This window comes from Vulpes vulpes, chromosome 12, assembly GCF_048418805.1.
Source record: "Vulpes vulpes isolate BD-2025 chromosome 12, VulVul3, whole genome shotgun sequence".
Classification (NCBI taxonomy): domain Eukaryota; kingdom Metazoa; phylum Chordata; class Mammalia; order Carnivora; family Canidae; genus Vulpes; species Vulpes vulpes.
This window is the reverse complement of record NC_132791.1, coordinates 176,554,937-176,580,311: the sequence shown is the minus strand read 5'-3', so window position 1 is coordinate 176,580,311 and position 25,375 is coordinate 176,554,937. Positions and strand designations below refer to the sequence as shown.

General features: G+C 42.3%; 1 protein-coding gene across 1 annotated transcript; it reads right to left on the bottom strand.

Moving 5' to 3' along the window:
* DUXB (double homeobox B) lies at positions 1-25,154 on the bottom strand. Its single transcript, XM_072731968.1, has 5 exons — positions 25,045-25,154; positions 5,319-5,532; positions 2,189-2,294; positions 1,595-1,749; positions 1-588 (listed from the first exon to the last, which is right to left on the bottom strand). Exons 1-5 carry the CDS (start codon positions 25,152-25,154, stop codon positions 1-3), a joined length of 1,173 nt encoding a protein of 390 aa, XP_072588069.1.
* Positions 25,155-25,375: the final 221 nt, after the last annotated feature.

Genomic DNA, 25,375 nt, shown 5'->3' with positions numbered 1-25,375 from the left:
TCAGTGTGTCCCTTCTCCAGGATCCCATTTTGCAATCAGAGCCTGGCGCACATTATCCCACCGTTCCAGAATGTAAGATATGTCCACCTGCTCCAGGTCCTGCAGCTGGTGTTTTTGGTCCTCAGGATGAGGCTGAGAATAGTGCTTCAACTGCAGGATTCCTATGCCACTCTGTTCTTTGTGATTCTGGCATTTTTCTTGGTTTGGGGACCAGAAAAGAGTCTGAGTATCTGAGAGGTCTCCTCCCAAAGTCGAGGGCATTGGCAGGTAATTCGTAAGGCTCAGAGTAGAGACAGAATTTTCTCTCTGTGTAGCCTGTGTGGGCTGCACTATCATGACACTTGGTCTTTGGCTCAGACAAGGGACAGAGGATTCATGGAATGGGAGAGAAGCAGGTAGAAATGTTTGGTTCCTGCTGAAAGAATTGGAGGAAGAAAAATGATGAGACCTGCCCAGGAGAGTGGATTGATTAATTTGGTGCTGCTGAGCTGTCAGACCTGGTCTTCCATTTGGGCCATCTGCCAAGGAATTCATGGACTCACTTCTGCTCTGCCCTGGGTGTAGGGATCTTTGGTTCTGAAACCACGTCTATGTAAAGAAAAGAAGAGGAATCGTAAGTGATTGTACCTCTGTTTCTCATACTGCATAAAGTTAAGTGGCTATTAATACAGGCTCCGATATCAGAATGGTTGTGTGTATGTGCATGTGCATATAAATTTCAAATGAAATAGAAATATTCCATGTATGTGAAATCAATTACTCTGGTTCATGTGTTTAGTATGTGTATGTATTTAATAATGTCTATGTACTAATGTGTGTGAATATACATCTAAACAAATTGAGGTCATAACATACTCAGCAATCAACTACTGATGAATTGAGACTGGCTGAAAAGGCATGTGCTCTAGATTTCTCTCTTTGATTTCAACCTTGGATCAGCAAACAAGTTTTCTTGACTAGGTTGATATTTTCTTTTTGCCAACATGTGCCTAAGAACCCCTATCTTATATACGTTGTGTGTATAAATCTGATGAAGGATTAATAAGTCTTTTGAGGGTTTCTGTGCTGATGAACCTATGAATGTGCTTAGTCATGAGCATTTGACATATACTAAACCACTGTCCCAATAACTTTAGAAGGTACCCATCGGGAATGACTTTGTTCTCCCAACTGGAGGGCATTTGATTAAGTATATAGATTTCTGAGGGTGTCACAAATTGGGGGGAGATGAGGGGGGGAGTATCTAGTTGGTAGAGACCAGGAGTGCTGAGAAATACCTACTAGGCACAGGACTGCCTCACAAGAAGGAATTACCTGGACGAAAATGACAGCAGTGCCAGGCTGTAGAAAACCTGTCAGAGCGTTCTCAGAACAGGCATTAACTCTCACATTTCCCCACAGTTTCGCTGCTGCTGATTCTAAATGTGTATACCACTGACAGCATTCTTCATTTTACACTAGCAATGCTAGATGTTTACCATCCCATACCTTTACCCTTGATGATTGTGATAATCCAAGATAGGTCAAAGTTTTTCAGCAACTCTGGGAGAAATATCACTTATGGGTAAAATATACTTGGTGTCACAGAACTTACTTGAATTCTTGGTTCCTGAATGCCCATTTTGTTAGCCAGTTTTTTCCTGGTTGTAATATCAGGGAATTGGTTCCTCTCGAAGGCCTGAACTAGGGTGTGCGATTGAGACCTTGTGATGGGTGTCCAGTCTTGTCTGGCTGCTTTTGGTAAGTATTCTAAAGGAGAACACAGGAACAGAAGGGGTCTTTTAGAACAGTTTTCATCTTTGAACTGGGAACTTGAACTTGGGGAGATTACACTCAGTCCACCTGAGTCCCTCAGGGTGACAGAAGAGGATGCCACCCTGCCCAGAGCCACAAGACCAAAAGGTCCAAAGGCTTGCTTGCTAAGAACCTGCCTATGCTAGCCAGCTGTGGGACGTGCTTCTATTTCTGACACTAGGGTGCTCAGAACAAGCTGTAAGTGCCTCCCAAAGGCGATGGTTTTTTTGTCAAGAATATGGGTGCTACATGCCGAGTCATTTCCACTTTCACAGGGACCCACTAAAGAAATGCGTTTGGACCAGTAGTTTCTTTTTTATTTTCTTTTTAATTTTTAAAAAAGATTTTATTTATTTAAATGATTTAGGGCATCCCTGGACCAGTGGTTTTTTACCTTGAGTCCAAGGCTGATACTGGTGTTGTCCTTGGGTTTTGTTTTTTCCAAAGGAGCATCCAAATTGCAATCGTCTCTGTTTCGCTCTATGGTTTTTAAACCAAATCTAAGCAGGAGAAGATGTGAAAGCCCTGTAACTCAATCGCTGTTGTTCCAAATATCAATGCAATAGATTTTGATCAACTGCCATTGGGATAATACCCATAAGGAAAAGGTGATGTATTATCCTAGGAGTTATATTACTATTAGCATACAGTTCAGGACAGCATATCTTTTATGGTCGTCATCATGGTATCCCAAGAAAAATTGAAGAGACACTGTCAGTTCTATCAAAGGAGATCAATATTTTTCTTTCTTTTCCCACTTCTCTCTCATAACAGGATTTCAATGTGTGAATGCCTTTTCTTGTCCCCCCCCCCCCCCCCGCCCCTTATCTCTTTATAAGAAATACCAAGGGACACCTGGGTGGCTCTGGTTGAGCATCTGCCTTTCGCTTAGGTCGTGATCCTGGGGTCCTGGGATCAAGTCCCACATTGGGCTCCCCGTAGGGACCCTGTTTCTCCCTCTGCCTATGTCTCTTTTTCTCATGAATAAGGGAAATAAACTCTTAATACCATCTTATTTTAACATGTGGTTTAGCATTTACTTCAAATTTGAGTTACTTTTACAAGTTGTAAACAATCACATACGCCAGCTCTCTAATGTTTTGAAATAGAAGCATTTTTAGTTTCTCCATTTACTAATTTTAAAATAGAGTGAACATGTTGAATTTAAAAAATGAGTAATTAGGGCAGCCTGGGTGGCTCAGCAGTTTAGTTCTGCCTTTGGCCCAGAGCGTGATCCTGGGGTTCTGGGATCGAGTCCCGTGTCAGGCTCCCTGTGTGGAGCCTGCTTCTCCCTCTGCCTGTGTCTCTGCCTCTCTGTCTCTCATGAATAAATAAGTAAAATCTTTAAAAAAATATGAGTAATTACAACTGTTTTCAGTTTGTGTTTTGCTTTGGTCAGACTTGGTGTGTGTTCATCACCCATCAGTTATTTGTGAGGGTGTTTCTTCTGTATGAATATCATTTCATGTTTGTATGAGAAAATTGTAGCTAAACATTTTATTGTCTCCAGTCTGCAAAAGAAGCACAATTCTATTGCTTGGTCTTACAGTCATTAAATAATTACTTTTACATTAAAAACATACCATTTTATAATGTATAATACACATAGAATTGATTGTGGAAAATAATTTCCTTTTTTTCTGCCCCCCCTTTTTTAGAGTGCATGAGCAGGATGGGAGGGGCAGAAGGAGAGAGAATCTTTTTTTAAAGATTTATTTCAGAGAATGTGAATCTTTTTTTAAAGATTTATTTAGGGGCACCTGGATGGCTTAGTGGTTGGGCACCTGCCTTTGGCTCAGGTCATGATCCTGGGGTCCTGGGATTGAGTCCTGCATCTGGCTCCCCTCAGGGAGCCTGCTTCTCTCTCTGCCTGTGTCTCTGCTTCTCTATGTGTGTCTCTCATGGATACATAAAATCTTTTTTTAAAAAGATTTTTTTATTTTAGAGAGTGTACAAGAGGGGGTAGGGAGAGAATGAGAAGCAGACTTCCAGCTCAGTGTGGAGCATGGGTTTCAGTCTCACAACCCTGAGATCATGACCTGAGCCGAAATCAAGAGTTGGATGCTTGACCAACTGAGCCATCCCGGAACCCCAAGAATTTCTTTAAATGGGGAGTAAATTAGCCACAATCAACAGCGGTACTCATCAATATTACCTCATCCTATAATCAACAATAGGTAAGGCAACTCCTGGGACCCTGTATACCTTGCTGTGAAACTCTTGTCACAAATAGAACCCATTGAAGTCTGTTCCTCATTACTGGAGTCAGATTTGCAATGTACTTTCTAATTATTTGAATGTTTTATTTTGATAATTTGTGATAAGATTTAGGGTGTTAATGACAACCAATATTTAATGAACCACTCTTTTATCCAGGCATTGTGCTAAAAAGTTATCTGTGCTCTAAATTAATTAATCAAAATATTTTCAGGTAAGTCTTAAGCATCAGATATTCCCACAGGATGGGCTTTTATTACTAGGATTTGAGTAAACTCTTTACACCCAGATCAAATGCATGAAGAGTAAAGAAAAATTTCTCTCCAGCATTCTTCAGGCTAAGGGTCTTAGAGCCAGTGGCTTACTGGAGACTCTATATAGACACAAAAATCTGAACTCATTATTTTCTTCTAAAAGCACATTTTTACTGATATTTGTTGTTTTAGATGCTGTTTCACCTGGTATAATTGTATTGTTTACAACTCTCACCCTGTTAACTGAAGAAATCCAACATGGTTTCATTTTCACACCAGTAGCTCTATTCAAATAATACAATATGGGATATTACTTTATATACTTCTGTGTGTAAATCACATTTCAGGTATTTAAAAAAAATTAGCCTGAAAATTGGGAACTTACATGAGTTCTTGCCTCACAGTTTCCTCATAATTACATATTAATCCTCATTCTGCTGCATATATCAACATATTTTTAAAAATATTTTTATTTTTATTTTTATTTAACCTTTACACCCAACTTGGGACTTGATCTCATGACCCTGTAATCAAGCATTTCACACTCTACTGACTGAGCCAGCCAGGAGCTCTAGTATATAGCAATATATTTTTTAAAAATTTTATTCATTTATTCATGAGAGAGAGAGGCAGAGGCAGAGGGAGAAGCAGGGTATTTGAGGAGAGCCTGATGCAGGGCTCAGTCCCAGGACCCTGGGTTCACCATCTGAGCTAAAGGCAGGTGCTCAACGACTGAGCCACCCAGGTGCCCTAAATCAACACTTAATGATACCATATCATTAACATAGTGTTATAATTTCCTAAGTTACCTAAATCTCAAAAATTGATTTATCTCCTATTGGGAGATAGAGGAGTATATGCTCCACCCATCAGTGAATATACCCAGCCAATATTTCCACAATTGATAAAAGATACAAACACAGTTCTTGTTTTTAATGTACAACAATAAAATCCTTTTGAGCAACATACCTAAGAATTGCTTGAAAGTCCTAAGCCCAGCGTTTCTCTTTACCTTGAATCTGACAGATAATGAAATAGAAACCTAATGCTTACCTGAATTTTAGACTCTGGAATGCCAATTTCCTTGGCCCGTTGTTTTCTGGTAGCTTTATCAGGGTATGGGTTTTGTTTAAACCATTCTTGGAGGATATCCTTTTGACTCTGGTTGTAAACAATCCTGCCTTGCCAGGTTTCTTTTTGTAGTATGCCCGATGAAGAGAAAATGGGAAAAGGAGTATGAAGGTTATGTTTATGGATTAAAAATTCTCTGTAAACATGTCTTTTTTTTTTTTTCAGGCTGAAAGCCTGTAAGTTCAACAATGGTTCTATATTTTTACTTTAGGGGTACATCTAAAGTCATGCTAAATTGGAGACATGTAAGTAAAATATGAATGTATAATAGAAAAAATGACAATGTGATCTGAGTTAATGAAGGAAAAAGTTACTGAAAAATCCAGAAAATTACATACAGAGAAAATAGGAAGCAATAGGAGCTAGGAAAATTAATGGAAATAAACAAGTAAAACCTTAAAGAATTAAGATAAAATACACTGGTACTTTGAGATAAAATACATTATAATAAAACTAAATATATTAGGTATTCCATAATATATTTTTCTCCATTTACAGTGTCAGCTTTAGATCTTTTGCCAACCCACTTGTGGGACTTATGGCTATTATCTTAAGTTTGAAATTCCAGTCTCCAACTTTAAAGCACCCATCAGTGCAAAAATCTCCTGCTCCAATAATTTGGCTCTCTAATCATGATTGTGAATTTTAACTTTTATAAACTCTGGAAAATAAAGTAGGTGGCATTATCAAAGAGAACAAAATGCAGATGAAAACTTACCACTTGCAGCGCTATTCAAATCCATCTTGGGAAGAGGTACTCACAAAGGTGAGTGGGCAACTCAGCAGCACTCTAAGACACCAGTCTTATCAACACCCAGGGTGATGCACTCATTTCTTAAATAGACTTCTATTTAATTACTTCATTAAATGCTTAACACTTTTAGAAAGAAACTTGAAGTAATCAGATGAAGAAGTACAGACTCTACTAGGCTATTTTGCATCTATCCTAATACCTTTAGACTTAGAATCTGTGCTCTCTAATTTACATACACACGCACACACACATACATTATAGATGTTTTGTTCTCCATGTTTTTGTAGTTTTGCTTTTTAATTATTTTGGTTTGATGATATTCTAATATTGTCTGGATATAGATCACTTTATATTTTTCCTGTTTTCTTCAATTTTTACTGAAACACATTTTTCAAAATAAATATTTTATTTATTTGAGAGAACATAAGCATGAGGGAGAGGGAGAGGCATGCTCCCTGCTGAGCAAGGAGCCTGACAGAGGGACACCCAGGACACCAGGTCTCGTGACCTGAGCCAAAGACAAATGCTGAACCAACTGAGCCACCCAGGCACCCCTGAAACACATTTCTTTCCATCATTGGTACTAAGGTTTACATGTTATCTTGACTAATCTATACTAGACTATACTAGTCTATACTCCATAGTTATTAAAAAAAATTCAAATTAAAAAAAATATGAATCTAGGTTTTTGGGTGGTTGTTGCCCTGAAGGTATTTTGTAGATTGATTGAATTATATAATTAGTTGGATTTAAGTAAAGGAGATTATTTTTGATAATCTCGGTGGGGCTGATATAATCATGGAAGTCTTAAGAGCAAAGCTGGGCATTCATGGAGGAAAAGAAATCCACAGCTGTGGACAGTAGCTTCATTGCCTGTGAGAGTTTCAGCCTGACCTTCTACAGGGTCTGCCCCAGAAATCTCATTCTTGACTATCCAGGTGCTACAACTGTATAAGCCAATTATTTATGACAAATGTCTTTATGTGCGTATATATGTGTATATACATGTGCACACGTGTATGTATAAGTTCACTGGTTTCCTATGAGGTCGGAATGCTACTGAACCTATTTCTCTAGTTGAGATTAAACGATATAGATGTTAGCACTGGAGATATTTCTATAAGAACAGACTTATATATACATATTTGTATATATTACACATAATTTAAATATATCTATAAATATAAATAAGTGTTTGGGTCACCTGACCAGAATCAAAACCATGTGAGGTGGTTGCTGAGGTCAAAGGAAATATGAAGTTGTCGTGGAAGAAAACTGTTAATAATACCAGCTACTGCTTTATGACCATTTTCAGAAACAAGGACATGCTAGTTATGAAAATTTTGCTATGAATCTGTATACACATTAAAATATTTTTTGTTTTCTTCCCACAGCTATCCCCTAATGACCCAATATAAGGTGCATTAATTATAGTTAGCTTTATTACTATCTTAAGTAGGCTCCATGCCCAGCATGGGAGCCTGAAATCATGACCCTGAGATCAAGAGTCACATGCTCTACTGGCTGAGCCAGGAGGCATCCCAATAGTAGCTCACCTTATATATTTTTTATTTTTTTTTAATTTTTGTTTAATTTTTTAATTTTTTTTTTATTTTTGAGAGAAATAGAGAGCATGAGCAGGGGGAAGGGCAAAGGGAGAGGGAGAATCTGAAGCAGACTCCACACTGAGCTCAGAGCCCCATATGGCCCTCTACCCAGGATCCTGAAATCATGACCTGAGCCGAGATCAACAGCCAGATGCCTAAACAACTGAGCCACCCTGGCACCCCGATAGTTCACTTTAGATCACTGTATTTAAGGAGTATCAAAGGAGAAGTATGCACATCATCCAAGGATGTTGCATCTTCTTTTGGAGAAAGGAGTTGTGTGTTTCTATTATAGGCAGGATACTCGGACCATATTAGGCAGAAATATCACGTTGTTATTTTCTTAATTTGGAAGTCATTTATGGTTTCAGGAGAGGTGTATGGCTTACAGCTCAACAAGGTGTAGACAGAAATGGTTAGTCTCAGTATGGCTAAGCTACAGAACTTATTCACTTATCACAGGTGTTTCTGTGAAGATATTTTGTAGACGTGATTAAAGTCCACGATCACTTGACTTTATTATCTATCTATCTATCTATCTATCTATCTATCTATTTAAAGATTTTATTTATTCATTCATGAGAGATAAAGAGAGAGAGAGAGAAGCAGAGACACAGGCAGAGGGAGAAGCAGGCGGGGAGCCCAACGCAGGACTCGATCCCAGGACTCTGGGATCATGCCCTGGACTGAAGGTGGCGCTAAACCATTGAGCCACCAAGGGATCCCCTCACTTGACTTTAAAGGAGATTATCCTACATAATCTGATTGGACCTAAGTCAATCAACTGAAAGGCCAGAAGGAAAGAGTGGAGTCTTCCTTGCAAAGACATTCTTCCTGTTAATTGATGCTTCGGCTCATGCTCAAGGGTTCAGCCCATACTATGAGTTTTGGAATTGCCTAGTGAGTCTCTACAGTTACATAAGCCAATTCTCTGCAATTAATCACTAGGTATACAGATTCTATTTCTCTGGTCGAATCGTTGAACTCTGCCTGACACAATCATCAAACTGCTTATTTGGAAATGATGACATTTAACAGGAAGGATGTGTACATGCGGATTTGTCATGAAGATAACCATGGATGGTGGAAAACTTTATTGAATCCTAGAAAGATGGCTACTCATGTTATGCCTCCATAAATTATTTTGGTAAAGCTATGTTAGCTGTGAAAACCTGGAAGGCAGAAAATGGGTGAAACACATAGATCAATGGAACAGAATAGAGAATCCAGAAGTGGACCCTCAACTTTATGGTCAACTAATATTCGATAAAGGAGGAAAGACTATCCACTGGAAGAAAGACAGTCTCTTCAATAAATGGTGCTGGGAAAATTGGACATCCACATGCAGAAGAATGAAACTAGACCACTCCCTTGCACCATACACAAAGATAAACTCAATGGATGGATGAAAGATCTAAATGTGAGACAAGATTCCATCAAAATCCTAGAGGGGAACACAGGCAACACCCTTTTTGAACTCGGCCACAGTAACTTCTTGCAAGATACATCCACGAAGGCAAAAGAAACAAAAGCAAAAATGAACTATTGGGACTTCATCAAGATAAGAAGCTTTTGCACAGCAAAGGATACAGTCAACAAAACTAAAAGACAACCTACAGAATGGGAGAAGATATTTGCAAATGATGTATCAGATAAAGGGCTAGTTTCCAAGATCTATAAAGAACTTATTAAACTCAACACCAAAGAAACAAACAATCCAATCATGAAATGGGCAAAAGACATGAAGAGAAATCTCACAGAGGAAGACATGGACATGGCCAACACGCACATGAGAAAATGCTCCGCATCACTTGCCATCAGGGAAATACAAATCAAAACCACAATGAGATACCACCTCACACCAGTGAGAACGGGGAAAATTAACAAGGCAGGAAACCACAAATGTTGGAGAGGATGCGGAGAAAAGGGAACCCTCTTACACTGTTGGTGGGAATGTGACTGGTGCAGCCACTCTGGAAAACTGTGTGGAGGTTCCTCAAAGAGTTAAAAAGAGACCTGCCCTACGACCCAGCAATTGCACTGCTGGGGATTTACCCCAAAGATGCAGATGCAATGAAACGCCGGGACACCTGCACCCCGATGTTTCTAGCAGCAATGTCTACAATAGCCAAACTGTGGAAGGAGCCTCGGTGTCCATCGAAAGATGAATGGATAAAGAAGATGTGGTTTATGTATACAATGGAATATTACTCAGCAATTAGAAACGACAAATACCCACCATTTGCTTCAACGTGGATGGAATTGGAGGGTATTATGCTGAGTGAAATAAGTCAATTGGAGAAGGACAGACATTATATGTTCTCATTCATTTGGGGAATATAAATAATAGTGAAAGGGAATAGAAGGGAAGGGAGAAGAAATGGGTAGGAAATATCAGGAAGGGAGACAGAACATAAAGACTCCTAACTCTGGGAAACGAACTAGGGGTGGTGGAAGGGGAGGAGGGCGGGGGTGGGGGTGAATGGGTGACGGGCACTGAGGGGGGCACTTGACGGGATGAGCACTGGGTGTTATTCTGTATGTTGGCAAATTGAACACCATTAAAAAATAAATTTGTTATTAAAAAAAAAAAAAAAAAAGAAACCCTCTTGTGCCCTGAATAATGGATCACAGAATATCTCTGTCATGATTCACATGCTCTTGGCCACTATTGCCTGGGAACATCTAGAAAGAAATGAGCTCAGGAATGTGTTAATAAAGGGATATTCTATTACTATTGAAAAAAAAAGGAAAGTGTTGTTTAACAGGAAGAAAGGTGAGGAAATAGAACTTCAGGGTAAGGGGTACACGTAGACTTTATGCTCATTAAATGAAGAAATAACTTGGAGACACTTTCTGAGAAAAAAATTTATACATAGTTAAGAAATGCAAAACTCAAACCTGGGTTGGTTGTGATTTAAAACCTTTGGTCTACAGCAATGATTACATTAAAACTTCTACCAGTATTTACATTGTCTATTATTTAGGCATTCCTGTAAACTGCCACAGAAAAAAAATGAAGTGTGTTTTTGCCATAGACAACTGATAAGCTCAAGATACTTAAGGTCAGATGAGAGAAAAATTAGGAGTAATGACTTGGAGGATGGGCTAATTGGTTCGTATTTGTGTTTTCCTTTTTTTTTTCCTCCTCTGCAGTCTCTAGGGTCCCTACTAATGAGGCCAAGCAAGATAAGGGACATCCAAGAATCTGGTCTGGGGACTTCATCCAGGAAGCAGAAATTGATAGGTGGGAAAGAGGGGGGAAAGCTTGTCCAGTTAAAGGTCTATCCCAAAACATCTCCCGAGCTGAATCTTGCTACTGCTTTGTTCCAATGGATGCAGTCTCTCTCCTCTTCTTTATAGATGAGAGGATGTTTACTACATAGGTTCAGTCCTTATTCCAACTGGCTCATAGCATTGGCTTTTGTTCTTTGATATCTTGATGGAGGAGTGATAACTGGGATCTTCTAGTTACTTTCAGCGTGAATGGAGGTTTTAGGCTGGGAAAATCATATTGTGTCTGGTGGAAAAGTGTAAGATTACTTTGTGTACTTTAGGGATGGAAGCTAATAATTTTGACCAAATAGATGAACAGTGTATTTTGTAGGGGCCACTTATTTCATGCCCACTCTCATGGCACTAGCCCAGTTAGGCCATGTCTTCCAAGAGGATTGTATTTCACAAATTATTGATTTCAGGTTTTCCCTGTGATTTCTTTCAGCCAGTGAGATATGAGTGGGATTGATGAAGCAGTCTGTACCATCCTTTTTTTGGAGGGGGGGCTATTGCTCTTTTCTCACTACCATCACCCTTCTCTGTCCTAGATAAGGATGATCCCATTAACCTGAATCCCAGACAGATGAGAAATAGACTTTTGTTGAGGTAAGCCACTAGTGTTTTGAAGTCATTTATTGCCAGGACATAATTGAGAATAAGGTGGGTATACAAATTTGGTTTTTGCATCTTAAGCAATATGGTCAGAGCTATCTTTATTGTTATTATTTTTTTTAAGATTTTATTTATTTATTCATGAGACACAGAGAGAGAGAGGCAGAGACACAGGCAGAGGGAGAAGCAGGCTCGACATGGGACTTGATCCCAGGACTCCAGGATTACGCCCTGGGCTGAAGGCAGCGCTAAACCGCTGAGCTGCCCTATTATTTTAAAGCCCTAGGCTGCCCTATTATTTTAAAGATTTGAGAGAGAGCGTGAGAGAGAGCAAGAGAGAAAGCACAGCAGGAGGAGGGACAAGAGGAAGAGACAGAAGATTCCCCACTGAGAGGGAGGCCCCACTGGGTACTCGATCCCAGGACCCCAGGATCATGACCTGAGCCAAAGACAGATGCTTAACTGACTGAGCCACCCAGGTGCCTAAGTCTTTATTTTTAAGCAATGATCTGAATATTCCAAGAAACTCATTTGTTGTGATTTTTATAGCCCAGTTTCTTTTAATTGCAGTAAATTTTTGTGAAATTTAGAAGGGCATGAGACTTATTTTTTAAACGGAAAGTTCCAAGCGACTTACTCTTGGGTTTTACCTAAGAGGGTACTGGTAAGACAGGATCCATTCCGTTGAAGATCATGTGATGTTATTTACTCAGGTGGTCATGTGACATGCAGAAAATGAGGGAATCTCCTTGGACCTAAGACTCAAAATGTTGCCTACATGTGGAAGAAAGGAGGAAATCCAAGTGTTTCCTTTATCCCGGAAAAGAGGTTTACTTGTACTTTAGGAAGAAAGGACACAAAGAAGTCAAATGAAGACATCCTTGAATTTAGTTATCCAAGTATCCTGATCAGTTTATTAAAATGTGGAGACAAATCTGCAGTCTCAGGGCCAATGTAATGGGGGAATTTGATTCACAGAGTAACTGAGATAGCATAGATTTGGGCCTTGTCTGAGAGGAGTGAGGTCCTCCCACTCTGGTAGCAGATGGGTCAAAGGGATGTCAACACAAACTTTCTTGGTTTTGGGTTCAGTGGGTAGAGCGTATGACATACAAAGGCCATCTTTCCCAAGGCTGCACATGTGAACACAGAGGTGGTGCTTTACACTTTTCTAGAACTACAACCTCTTCCGGTGGAGGCAGTGGCCCTATGTTTTATGTGTTAATCAAGGCCCTTCAGAATCTGACCCATCTGCAGTCTCCTCACCCATGTTCACTAAGACACCCTTTCAGTACGATGAGAGACTCCCAGGCGTCCCACCAACACAGTGCATTTTTCCTACGACTGTTACTTTACTCAAGCAGCCTGATTGGGGTGAATTAATGACACACTTTCTGACACCCCAAAATTCTATTTCTTCTGTGCACACAATCCTCATGTCATTGATATCCACAGGCATAGCATGCAGGTGTTGTTGCTTGGCCAGATTTGTTGTAGGAGCCTATTTCATTTGACTTCCCTAATGCTCATTTTACTACCTCATCTGCTCTCATTTCACGGCGGCGGTAGCCTGGAGGGTCTCAACCTTGAGTGGGGCTCCAGGTAAGAAGGAAGATCCACTTGTATGGATACTGTGGTCATACAAATCTTGGGTGGATGGGGGAATGGAATCTAACCCTGCTCCCCCAATAGGGCGACAACAAGCCCACATGGCCCAGCCCCTAGAGAAGAGGAGGCCGGGGGAAGGCACCTTTCTTTTCTTTTTTTTTTTTTTTTTTTAAGATTTTATTTATTTATTCATGAGAGATACAGAGAGAGAGGCAGAGACACAGGCAGAGGGAGAAGCGGCTCCATGCAGGGAACCTGACATGGGACTCAATCCCGGGTCTCCAGGATCACACCCCAGGCTGAAGGCGGCGCTAAACTGCTGAGCCACCAGGGCTGCCTGGAGGGCATCTTTCCAGCCAGCATTTTCCTGATGGCCCCAACCCAGTCTTCAGTGGCTGAAGGGATTGTTCTGATCCTTTTGAGGGGCCACCATCACTGTTCCCCATCCTGCTGCTAGTTCCTGGTTGATCCTCCTAATCCTCCATGGTCTGGGAGTAGTTGCTCTTGCAGAAGGGCCTTATACAGGATTTCCACTGATGCTGGGTGATTTTGGGGTGAGTTCACGGAAACAGGCATTTTTCTCTGGATTGCGTGTTGCCATGTACAGAGATGATTCTGTGATTGGTATTTTAATAAATCTTATCTTTAGAAAGGGAAACTTGAGGAAGGCTGGTGCCATAATTGTGAAGGAGCGACAGTCATTTGCGTTGGTCAGGAGAGAGAACAGTTGGTATTTTGTGGGTTAGACAATGTTCCCATTTGTCTGTGTTCAGACAGGATAACAAAGTGATCTTGTTTGTGTCTTGATCCATCACGGTCGCAGAGTAGACATCTTTGATGTCCATAGTGTATAAAAACATTTATATTCTGCAGAAGAACATCAAGACATAACTGAAGGTACTGGGCCTGGTCCTGACCATCAGGAACAGCTTTACTCTTTCTCATACATTTCATTGAGAAGTGGGAGCAAGAGGTGAGCTGGATCCATGTCTGGTGTCTGCTCTCAAGTACGGGTCTGGGGTAAAGACAGAAGGAAAAGAAAAGTGTTGTCAGAAAATAAGGGAGTGACAAAGAGTCTGACTTGGGGAGGAGGGAAACCTGGGCTGGCAGCATCCAGGACCTGTTGCAGAAGGAAGATCCAGGGTGCCCTAGGGCATTCCCCTGAGAACCACTTCCTTTCCATCCTCTCCTGATGTCTGACACCCCTCTACCTTCCCCTCTCTTCAACTCTCTTCCATCTATTGCTTCCTCCTCCCAGTCCCGGAAAATGCTTAAAGGACAGTTTAGGTCTGGGAAGTGCTGAGCTTCGTCACTGCCACATGCCATCCTGGAGAGGGTGAGGCGGTAGAGGAGGCTGAGCAGTGACCCCCATTTGAACACCACGGCGTCTGTCCTGTAGTTCATCCAGCAATATTCCAAAGAGATAGTGGAACTGATACGAGACAGAAATTTCTATTATGGAAAGCGTTTGTATAAAATATTCACGGCACTGAAAAAGTACTTAAATTCAGGGAAAAAAAATTGGCTTTTACCTTGAAAATAAATGTTTAAGCCATTCATGACTTAACAAAATAAAATGGCACTCTGTATACTGGACCCAATAGGAGTGTGTGTTCGTGTGTATGTGTGCACACGTATTCCTTGTATAAATGTTGGATGCCAAGTTGGCTGAGTCATTCTTGCCTGTTCACAGTGAGCCGACTCTCTTAGAGACAGATTTCCTCAGGAGTTTATATTGCATCTTCATAAAACAAGTCTTAGCCATTTTTGGGGGGGTGGGGGTGGGGGTGCATCTGAGGGTTTTTTTTCTCCTCCAGGAGGTCACACCTATTCCCCAAGTTTTATTCTCAAGCTCTTAAGAAGAATGACAAGGAGGGGCACCTGGGTGGCTCAGTGGTTGAGCATCTGCCTTTGGCTCAGGGCATAATCCTGGGATCTGGGTTCGAGTCCCTCATTGGGATCCCTGCATGGAGCCTGCTTGTGTCTCTGCCTCTCTCTCTCTCTGTGTCTTTCATAAATAAATAAATAAAATCTTAAAAAAATTATTCTATCATTTAAATTGTAGTTATTATTACATCATTTAAAGTTACCCTTTCATTTTAGATGCTTTCACATCATTCTGGTTTCCTAAGATATTCATGACACTTTTGACTCCCAGACTTCATAAAAATCAATGTATCACTGAATCCTGCTATTCTAAGATCTGAGGCCTCTTGCTGTCTGAGTGCTACAGGAAGTAATGTAAGTAAGTTTTAGTGTCAATCATATTTTATTTCTAGTATTCAAGCTAAGAAGTTCAAAATAAAAAGTGAAATTCCCAAGAATGTAAATTTTATTAAATGCAATGGAAATGGATATGTATGAAATGTATTTCTTCTCATTCAGTCTTGGGATCCTTTTCAGAACTCTTTCACGTGTGTATGATCATGAGGAGCCCGGGGCGTTTCTCCATGAATAAATTGGTGAAGCTATCTATCATTGCTGGGATGCTAATGACATGCATGGGAGACAGTGTGAGACTCTGGGAACTTGACATAAGTAGCCAGAAATTTCATAATGTATTCACATCTTAAGATTTCCGTTACACTAACTTTACGTCCTATCACACCGTCTTACCTCTTGTTTTGCATTCATCATAGCACATACCTCATTGTTTATTTCTAATAACCTAGGGGAGCACTATCTTCATATTCCTTAGAACAGCAATGCATGCTATGTATAAATACATATATGTGCATATTTATTTATAGAGCACTTATGCATTATAATATCCTTCTGTTATTATTTTTTAATTCTTCTGTTACTTTATCTAAGAAAAAGACCAGTTACCATTCTGAAATCCAAAGTGTCCCATATATTCTAACAACTCTATAACTTAGATATTCTAATTGATAATATTGTATCAGTTAGAAGAAATATAACATGAATAGTCTAACCAGATAATCAGGCCTCAATTCTAAAATCTCTCCTCCTTTTTGTTTTTCTTAATTATTTATATATCTCTCAGTCCACCGAGGAAGTACAAAGTATTGTTAAAGAAAATGCTTCTATCTGCTGAAACTCAGATTCCATCTTTTGTTTCAAGGCACCTTGGTTAATGCAATTATTTAACAGAAAAAAGGTTTTTTGATTTTTAGGACAAACCATGAAATCATGTTGAATAGCTTTCAATTTACTATAGAATGTATATTCATTTGCTATGTGCCTTTCCCTCCAAATTCCAATTCTAAGACATCCTTAAGTTGTATCCAACATCATAATCAAAATTCATAAACTTATGCCTACATCAAAAGGAATAAAAACTAAAGTTATGAAGAAAGACATAATTAGAAATAAGATAACAAAGAGATTGGTGGACACAGGGCCTAGCACAGTGCGCTAACACACAGATCTTTGCTGGGAGGTGATTTTTCTGGACCTGTGTTGGGCTTGTCCTGGACACCATTAGGTCACTTGAGCACAGTTGATACCGAGGAACACAAGTGAATCCGTGCTCAGTGATGCATCCGGGAGTCAGGTCTCATCTTGGGTCATGTCAGGACTTCAGAGCATCAAGCCCAGCCTACACAGGCAAACTGTTTAGGTGCAGGCTATCTCAGGAAGCCCCCAGGCAAAGACAGTTCTAGTTCTAGAGCATCACTTAGGATGAAAATACATCAATGATGGAGACGCCATACACTTGCTTTAATTGGGGACAAATCTGCAAATCTCCAAAGTTTTGATAATTCAGTATGATCAAAGAAAAACCAGATTTATGTGGTCAAGCAAAATGTCATGCTACAGTGAAAAACTCACAATTCTTCTTTGGCTGTGGAAGGAGGGTGCTTTCTCTGGACTCCTGTTTCCATCCAAATAACAACTGGGTAATTTGTTTTTAGAAACTAGCCGAGTAAGAGACATTTGGGGAATATTTTACATAGTGTCTATAATAGTCTCATTCATCTGTGGCCAGGGGTAGAAATGCGCACTACTGTAGGCTTTATGCCTACCTCCATAAGCCTGGGAAGCGGTCTGCATTTTGTTAACTTGAGCAGCAGATTACATTTACTCCTGAACCCCACCTCATTAAGATCACCATTTTCAAAGACCTAAGGGTCATTGGGTAAATGACCTGCTGTGGCCCAGTTTGTTTGTAGATGGTCGTTTCTGCCTGTGACTTGCTACACCCTGTGTGCTGACAATACTGTGAGGGTTGGAGGGCAGCCACCTGCCCACAGCCTTATTTATGTGTCCTGGCAGTCCTGCAGTAGTGAGGGGAAAATGATCCCAGGAGAAGCAGGGCTTCTTTCGGTCCTGGTCCAACAAGGGCCAGTGCCTCTTGGGCCAGGTGTCCTTGCTCTGTCTTGGTGGAAGACAGAGTTCTAAACTGTCTGTGGACATCGGCTCCAGCTGTCACCATGTTGGCCAGGCCATGGCTGAGGATGGAGGTGGCAATCTGGGAGTCAGGGGAGGGTTGACACTCCACTGAGGTCCTTTCCATTCCCAAGATAAGCCTTGTGATGGGGATGGAGAAGTGAAGGATAGTAGAACAGGGAAGACAATTAAGATTCCAAAAAAGTGTTTTCACCATCATTATTTGGTGTTGGGCTGGCCCTGGTAAAAGATCACTAGGCTGGAGTATCAGCCCAGGGAGGTTGCAGCGCCTTGTGGCCTCGGATTAAATCCGAGTTCAGATCCCCTTTCAAGCATCCCAGTGACTCCACTTTACCCACATTCTCATTCATTGAAGTGTGAGCCCTGAAAGGCTGGTTTGGAGGGATGTTAGTCAAGATCAGCAGGGTCAGCGGGGAGCAAGAGGCCTGGGGAAGGGTGCCATACAAAGAAAACTGTGAGATTGGGGTGCCTCTGAAGGGAAATCTCCCTCTCTGTGTTGGTCATCTTTGTGCAGAGCTGCATTTTGAGGCTGGAGGCAGAAGGTGTCTGAATCCCCCAGCAGGTCTCCACGGAGCTGTTAATATACTTAAATACTAGGGGAATGTTGAAGGAAGTGAAGCTTGGCCTATACAAATGTCATGGGCTACTTTCTTCTGAAAATAACTTCGTTAGCTATGTCCATCTCTATAGGTAGAGTCAATTTGGCTCTTAGTACATAGAAGTGGAGCTTGTGTTTCAAATCTCTCTAGGTGTGAGATCCCTCATGATAAACTCTCATCATGGGACCTTAAGAAACAACCATCTCGGGATTCCTGGGTGGTGCAGTGGTTTGGCGCCTGCCTTTGGCCCAGGGCGCAATCCTGGAGGCCCGGGATCGAATCCCACATCGGGCTCCCGGTGCATGGAGCCTGCTTCTCCCTCTGCCTATGTCTCTGCCTCTTTCTCTTTCTCTCTCTGTGACTATCATAAATAAAAAAAAAAAACTTAAAAAAAAAAAAAGAAACAATCATCTCTGAAAGACTCTCCTCACACCGTCTAGGACAAAGAAACAAGGCAGTCACCAAATTTACTTCCAAACGAGACCCATGCATGAAGCACTATCTTAGAAATAATAATCCTATTGAACTTCAATTTGAGCGAAATTTGAGCAAATGTACAATTTTTTTAGCAGCAGTAGTGAAAACGATTGCAAGAAAGTCCAAAATTGCATCAGAAGAGAGAAAAAATATTCCTGTTTCTGGATTGAATATGAATGACAAAAAGTATAATTCATGTTTTGTGTAATGAACATTTATAAAAAAAAAACTATCCTAAACAGCATAATCCTATTAATGCACCATATTGTGCAATCACTCATATAAAAGCAGGAAAACAATGAGAAAGAAATCAAAATTATTCCAGAAGAAAGAATGTGTTTCTGATTATTTTGGCGGACTTGTTAACAAGAATGAAGATACTGTCATTACACTACCTACAAACAGAATAACATGGAAATGCCGAATTTCGAGAGTCACTTTGAAAACACCTACAGTTCCAAAGCGTTACCTAAGAGTTACGGTCCTATCAAGTTCCCACACGGAGCTGTGAGTGGTCTGTGTAAAAGCTCGTCACCAATGGCCACAAGGGAGGCAGACACCTTGCCACACTCTGAACTTGGTAAGAGGCTCAGACTCTAATGCCGGTGATATCAGACGGTGACACGTATTAGTGACTGTGCCCTGCTTAGACCAGGGCAGCTGGGGAGGAATCACTCACTGGGATGTATGTTCTTGTTTCAGAGAAGCCCCCAAGTGTTTCTTATTCTAATCCTGCCTAAGGTACGCACTCACAAGTTTGTTTCAATGGGAGGCTCTAAAATCCTGTGTCCACAAAGTATCCCTTTGGGGCCTAACTGGGATCCCACCTGGAAGTGACTTTGGCATTTCCATCCCTCTCCCAGGGAGCCTGCGAGGCTCTCCCTGTGGCAGTTCTTGCTGTCGAGGACTCAGAAGTTTTCTCCTGAGCCCCTCTCTCCTACCACGTCCCCACTGATGGCCCAATCTGTCCTCAGGAGGTGCGTCATGTGCTTGCAGCCTGCACACCCCGACCCCCGCCGATGCTCGTCCCGATCACAGTGTCCACACTTCTGAGTGCACCATGCTGAACATTGTCCTCCAGGAAAGGTCCTCGTACTGCCAACCGCTTGGAGCCGCCCGCAAGGCAAACACAGTTTACACACGGCCAGTTTTTCAGGATGGGAAATGAATGGGAATAGGCGGGATAGAGGTCCCAGATTCAACGCCAAGGGCGTCATTAGCTTCGTTCCCCTACGTGCCAAGAGATTGGCAGAAATTCCTCTCAGGGACTAGTGATGGGGACAGGAAGTGAAGGGCACAGAACAGAGCAGAGGGTCAGGGTCCCCAAAACGTGTCTGTTAGAGTCATATTCCTGCTGGGGGCTGGCCTGGCTGGAGAGTGCTGGGTTTGTCCCGGGAGCTCGGTGGGGGCCCACCTGGGGCAACTTTCAGAGTTAAGATTGTCTTAAGGATCATCCCAGTTAGTTTAGCTTGCAGATGGTAAGAAGCTCGTGGCCTTAGGGTTAAATATGAATTCAGTGTTTCTCTTACACACTCTGATGATTCCATTTCTTCTATGCCAAACCTAACTGAAGTGTGTTCACTTTGAAAGCCTAGTTCTGGCAGGTGTCAGTCAGGTTTGTGGTGGCAGAGAACACTGACTCTTAAGAGTGCAAAATGGGTTGCCTCTGGAGGAAAGCTCCCTCTCTGAGCTGCTAATCCAGGGCACCTGGGTGGCTCAGGGGTTGAGCGTCTGCCTTTGGCTCAGGTCGTGATCTCAGGGTCCTGGGTTGGAGCCTCACATTAGGCTCCCTGCAGGGAGTCTGCTTCCCCCTCTGCCTGTGTGTCTCTCATGGATAAATAAATCTTAAAAAAAAAAAAAAACCCCACAAAACTCTGAGCTGCTAATGCGTGCCAAAGCTCCACTCTGAGGGTGGATAAAGGTGGCAGGATTCACAGGGGCAGGTCTCTTTGGAGCCATTTTTACAGCTACACATGATGAACAGGGAAGAAAGGGATGCTTGGCCAGACAAAATGTTTTGCAACCTTACCTTTTCTTAAAAATTGATTTTGTGGAACATACCAGTGTTATAACTAGAGTAACTCAGCTCTTGTTACAACAGAAATAAACTTTGCATTCCCAATCTTTTGAGCCCACTCATGTAAAATTCCCTCTTAGTGTTCATGTCATGGGTCCTTGTTAATTAGAGCCAACCAAAGACTGTCCTTTCTTACATACCAGCAATGAAAGCAGAAGAGGAAAAAAAAGTATCATTTTAAGAAAAAAATAAAAGCCTGTGCTTCTGATTACTTTAGTGGACTCCTAATAGCCACAAAATATCACCTACAAATAGAACAACATGGAAACACTGAAAACACCTACGGTTCTAGAGTGTTACCGTTACGGTCCCATCAGGTTCCCACACGGAGCCTGTGAGTGGTCTGTGTAAAAGGTCACCAATGCAGGTCACCAATGGCCACAAGGGAGGCAGACACCTTGCCACACTCTGAACTTGGTAAGAGGCTCAGACTCAAATGCCAGTGATATCAGACAGTGACATGAATTATTATTATTATTATTTTTATTCATTTATTCCTGTCAGAGAGAGAGAGAGAGACAGAGAGAGGCAGAGACACAGAGGGAGAAGCAGGCTCCATGCTCCCCGGTCTCCAGGATCAGGCCCTGGGCTGAAGGCGGCGCTAAACCGCTGAGCCACCCGGGCTGCCCCGATGACACAAATTAGATGTGAGTGCTCAGGGCATGGGTGCATTCTCTGGGTTTCAGCTGTTACAGCAACAGAGAAGCACAATTTATTTCCAGTGTTACTTAATAGACCCTCTCCCATTTGTTCCCATAGCTATCTCCAAAGTGTTTTTGCTGCTTCCAGAAAGAGCCCCTGGTTCTAATAAGGACTACATTTGCTAGTTACGCTCCCATTGTTTCTTACCCACTCACAGTGAGCCTGGATTGACCAACCCCCTCTTCCCTTGGTCTTTCTCAGCTCCAGGGGACTATTCCTGTGATCTGCATTCAAGGCTGATTGCCTTCCCCTCCTGCACCTGCTGCTGCTGGGCTCTGCCCCTGGGAGAGCGTGCTCCTATGCTTCCAGCCTGTGCACACCTGGCCCAAGCACATGTGCATTCGCAAGGTCTGGGGAAGCTCCTCCTCGGTAAATAACCTCTGCCCGAGGGTCCTCGTACTGCATTTTGGTGCAGTCTGCCAGCCAAAAAAAGCTGAAACAGAGGCCAAACAGCTTTTCAGAGAATGGAAAATGAATGGGATTTCGGGATGGATGTCCCAGATCCAATGCCAATAACTTAGAGGGTGATCATAAACACGGCAAATTATCTGACCGTGTGCTGAGAGCTTTCTGCAAATTCATCTCAATTAACCCGTGCACCTCTGTCAGAGGTGAGGAATTCGAGGGAGCAGGTTTAGGAGACATGCCCAAAGAAACCGGCTGGGAAGGTGCAGAGGTAAGCCTCATCCCTGTCCTTCAGAGCACAAACTGACAACCACCTCTGAACGTTTCATAACTTGGAGCTTGTTTGAACCTCTGTTTCCTTATCTCCGCATGTGACCCCTGCACTGGGGGGAGTCATGGGTGGGTTTTGGGAGGATGAAGTCAAGAACTATGAGTTCCTATGAAGGTCTACGCTTTGTTGAATTCTGTGCCTCACAAATACTAGGCATGGCTCCTAGGGAAGAGCTGAGTATTGAGAGCTGCCAAGTCCCTCCTTGCGAGGGACCATCCAAACCAGGGAAAAACCTGAGTCTTGAGGTCCACTGGCTTTTCTTCTCAGGAACCACCTGAGTTCCTTCCTGCTCAATGCTCAGCATGGGAGGCAGGGGCCACCCTGCCATGTTTCGCCTCTTTCCCCACAACCTGAACTTTCCTGACCTCTCCATGAACTGCATTCACGTGGGGTCTTTGGCCTGCAACCCACACCTGAGAGAGGAGCTGTTTCAAGGGCAAAGCCTGTATTCTTCAGGAGACATTCAGCCACTGGGAGCAGTGGGGTCCAGGGAAGGCTCCAAGGAGGCATTGCAGGTATGTGGATCCAGCACTAGATCCAGCACTAGGAGGCCCAGAATGGCTGTTTGTCAGACAGAAGGACGACGGTCAGTGGCTGTGTAGGAGGGGCTCGGGCCTGTGCATGTCTGGACCAGGACATAGACAACCTCATGGGTCACTGGAGCATGGATTTGAATTTCAGTGTGATTAGAGGGATTGGTGGGCTTAAGGTTTAAAGTATTTCCATTGACTGTGCAGTTGTAAAGGCGAGACAGTTTAGGAAAGGAGAGATGAAGGTTGAGTGCCGCCCTCTGAGGTCCTGTCCAGCCCCAAATTCAGGCTTCTGATGGGGCAGCATGGTACAGGACACAGAACAGGGAAGGGAGTTGGGGTCCTAGAAAGCCTTTGTCACTTTCATAATTTTGTCTGGGACAGGCCCTGGGTGAAGAGTGGCTGGGTTTGACCTATGAACCTGGGTCACCTTTCAGAGTCAAGGTTAAATCTGCCTCCCAGTCAACGCCCCAAGGAGTTCAGGCTGAGCAGAGCAGAGGCAGGTGGCCTCAGAGTTAATCTGATTCACATTCACATCAGGCACAAAATAATCCACAATCCTCAATGTTGTAATTGTATCAGGTCTCCCACTGAGATGTTGCGTAATCACTTTATATCATGGCAATAAAACCAGAAGAGCAACATCAAAATTATTTTAAAAGAAAGGCAAAATGAAATAATGGCTTCCTGGATTATTTTAGAAGACTTGCTAAAAACAACAAAAAGCTGTAATTATGCTGCTTGCAAATAGGATAAAATGAAGCAATTAACTTAGTGTCACATTGAAATAATCCACAACTATAGAACATTGTCAATGAAGTATAATCCCAAGTGGTTTTCATTGTAGACACTGCAAAATCACTTAATAGCAATAACACTAAAATAGTATTAGAAAATTATTTTAGTGGGGATCCCTGGGTGGCTCAGCGGTTTGGCGCCTGCCTTTGGCCCAGGGCGCGATCATCCTGGGGTCCCGGGATTGGGTCCCGCGTCGGGCTCCTGGTGCATGGAGCCTGCTTCTCCCTCTGCCTGTGTCTCTGCCTCTCTCTCTCTCTCTCTCTCATGAATGAATAAATAAAATCCTTTTTTTAAAAAAAGAAAGAAAATTATTTTAGTGAAGAGAAAACATCTTGCTGTGGTTCTGGTTCTATAGGATCAATGGAAGGTAGGGGTCAGCTCAGTGGTGACTCACTTGTGTTGTCAGAGGTGTGGACAGACTTTGATACAGAGACATTTCCTGCGGGTGATGGAGGTTGGGGAGGAAGTGTGGGGCCAGTGAAGCACCTTGGTGGAGAAGATTCTTAGGCAATTTCTTCTGAATTTCTGGAATGGGGGAAGACCAGAGAGTCCTTTGTCCCCTGAGCAATCCCCCTGAGTTTTTCTAAAACATCTGAAGGCTGGAAACGGGCAAGGGGAAGGACCAGAGTCTAGGTCAATGGAATTCTGATCCTATGATTTGTTGAATCAAAGAGAGTTCCAAGCTGCTATGTGTGTCAGGAGCACCAGGATACCCTCGCTGTCTTGAGATTTTTTTTTTTCCTGTCTTGAGATCTTAAGAAAGATCTGTTATGTCAGGATGGAGCTTACCTTCCAGAGGGATCTTTCCCCTGGGCTCCTGATCCTTGGAGAGACCCTGGATCCTCAACCAACCACAGCCTAGTACTGTTCCTTCCTTGGGGATCTGGAAACATCCGGAGGATGGCCTAGTGGTCTCTGCCCTCTCCAAAACATCCTGTTTGCAACATCAGGAACATAAAGGTATTTTTTCAAAACCTTACATTCTTCCTTAGTTTTTGTCTCAGATATGCACTTTCTTTCTTAAGCTATGGAGGTGTCTCTCAGCCAACAGAGCTCCTAACTCATTGTCATGAGCTCTTCTTTCACTAGGACTCAATAATAACACACGATTCTTTAGAATTTTTCTGAAGGAGTTTTGGCTTGTATTTTGTAGGTGTTCAGCTCTTTGCATTAATGGCTCGTCTTGTCATCTGCTTTTGAAGGATTCTCTTACATCTCTGTAGGGTACATTCTCTCTAAATCAGGTATTTGGTGAAAATGATTTTTATGCTGATACACTTAAGGAGGATGAGAAGTTTCCATTGGAGCTGTGATGTCTCCCTTTCTACCTTGCTTTTTATTTTCCTGATTGCAGTGACACTTTCCTAGTTTAGAGACATTTCAGAAGATCTTTCAAGGTGCTGATTATTTCACATTCTTCAGTAAGTATGCAGCTGGTTTCTTTCTTCTTCAGGAGTTTTTAAATGAGTGTTTAAACTCACTTAAATCATTGTCTTACCTTCCATCCACCTTCCACGTGGTCTCACCTTCTGATGAACCTGTTTCACCAGAAGGTTCCAGGCTCCTGACATCCATGTCTTCTCCAGGAGCAGCAGCCCCGTCCTTCATCTTCTGTAATGTTTGCATAGAAGCTTGATCTGATTTTTTATTTAATTTTTATTTTTTTAAGATTTTATTTATTTATCCACGAGAGACACACACATAGGCAGAGGGAGAAGCAGGTTCCATGCAGGGAGCCTGACATGGGATTCAATCCTGGATCTCCAGGATCATGCCCTGGGCCAAAGGTGGCACCGCTAAACTGCCGAGCCACCCGGGCTGCCCATGAT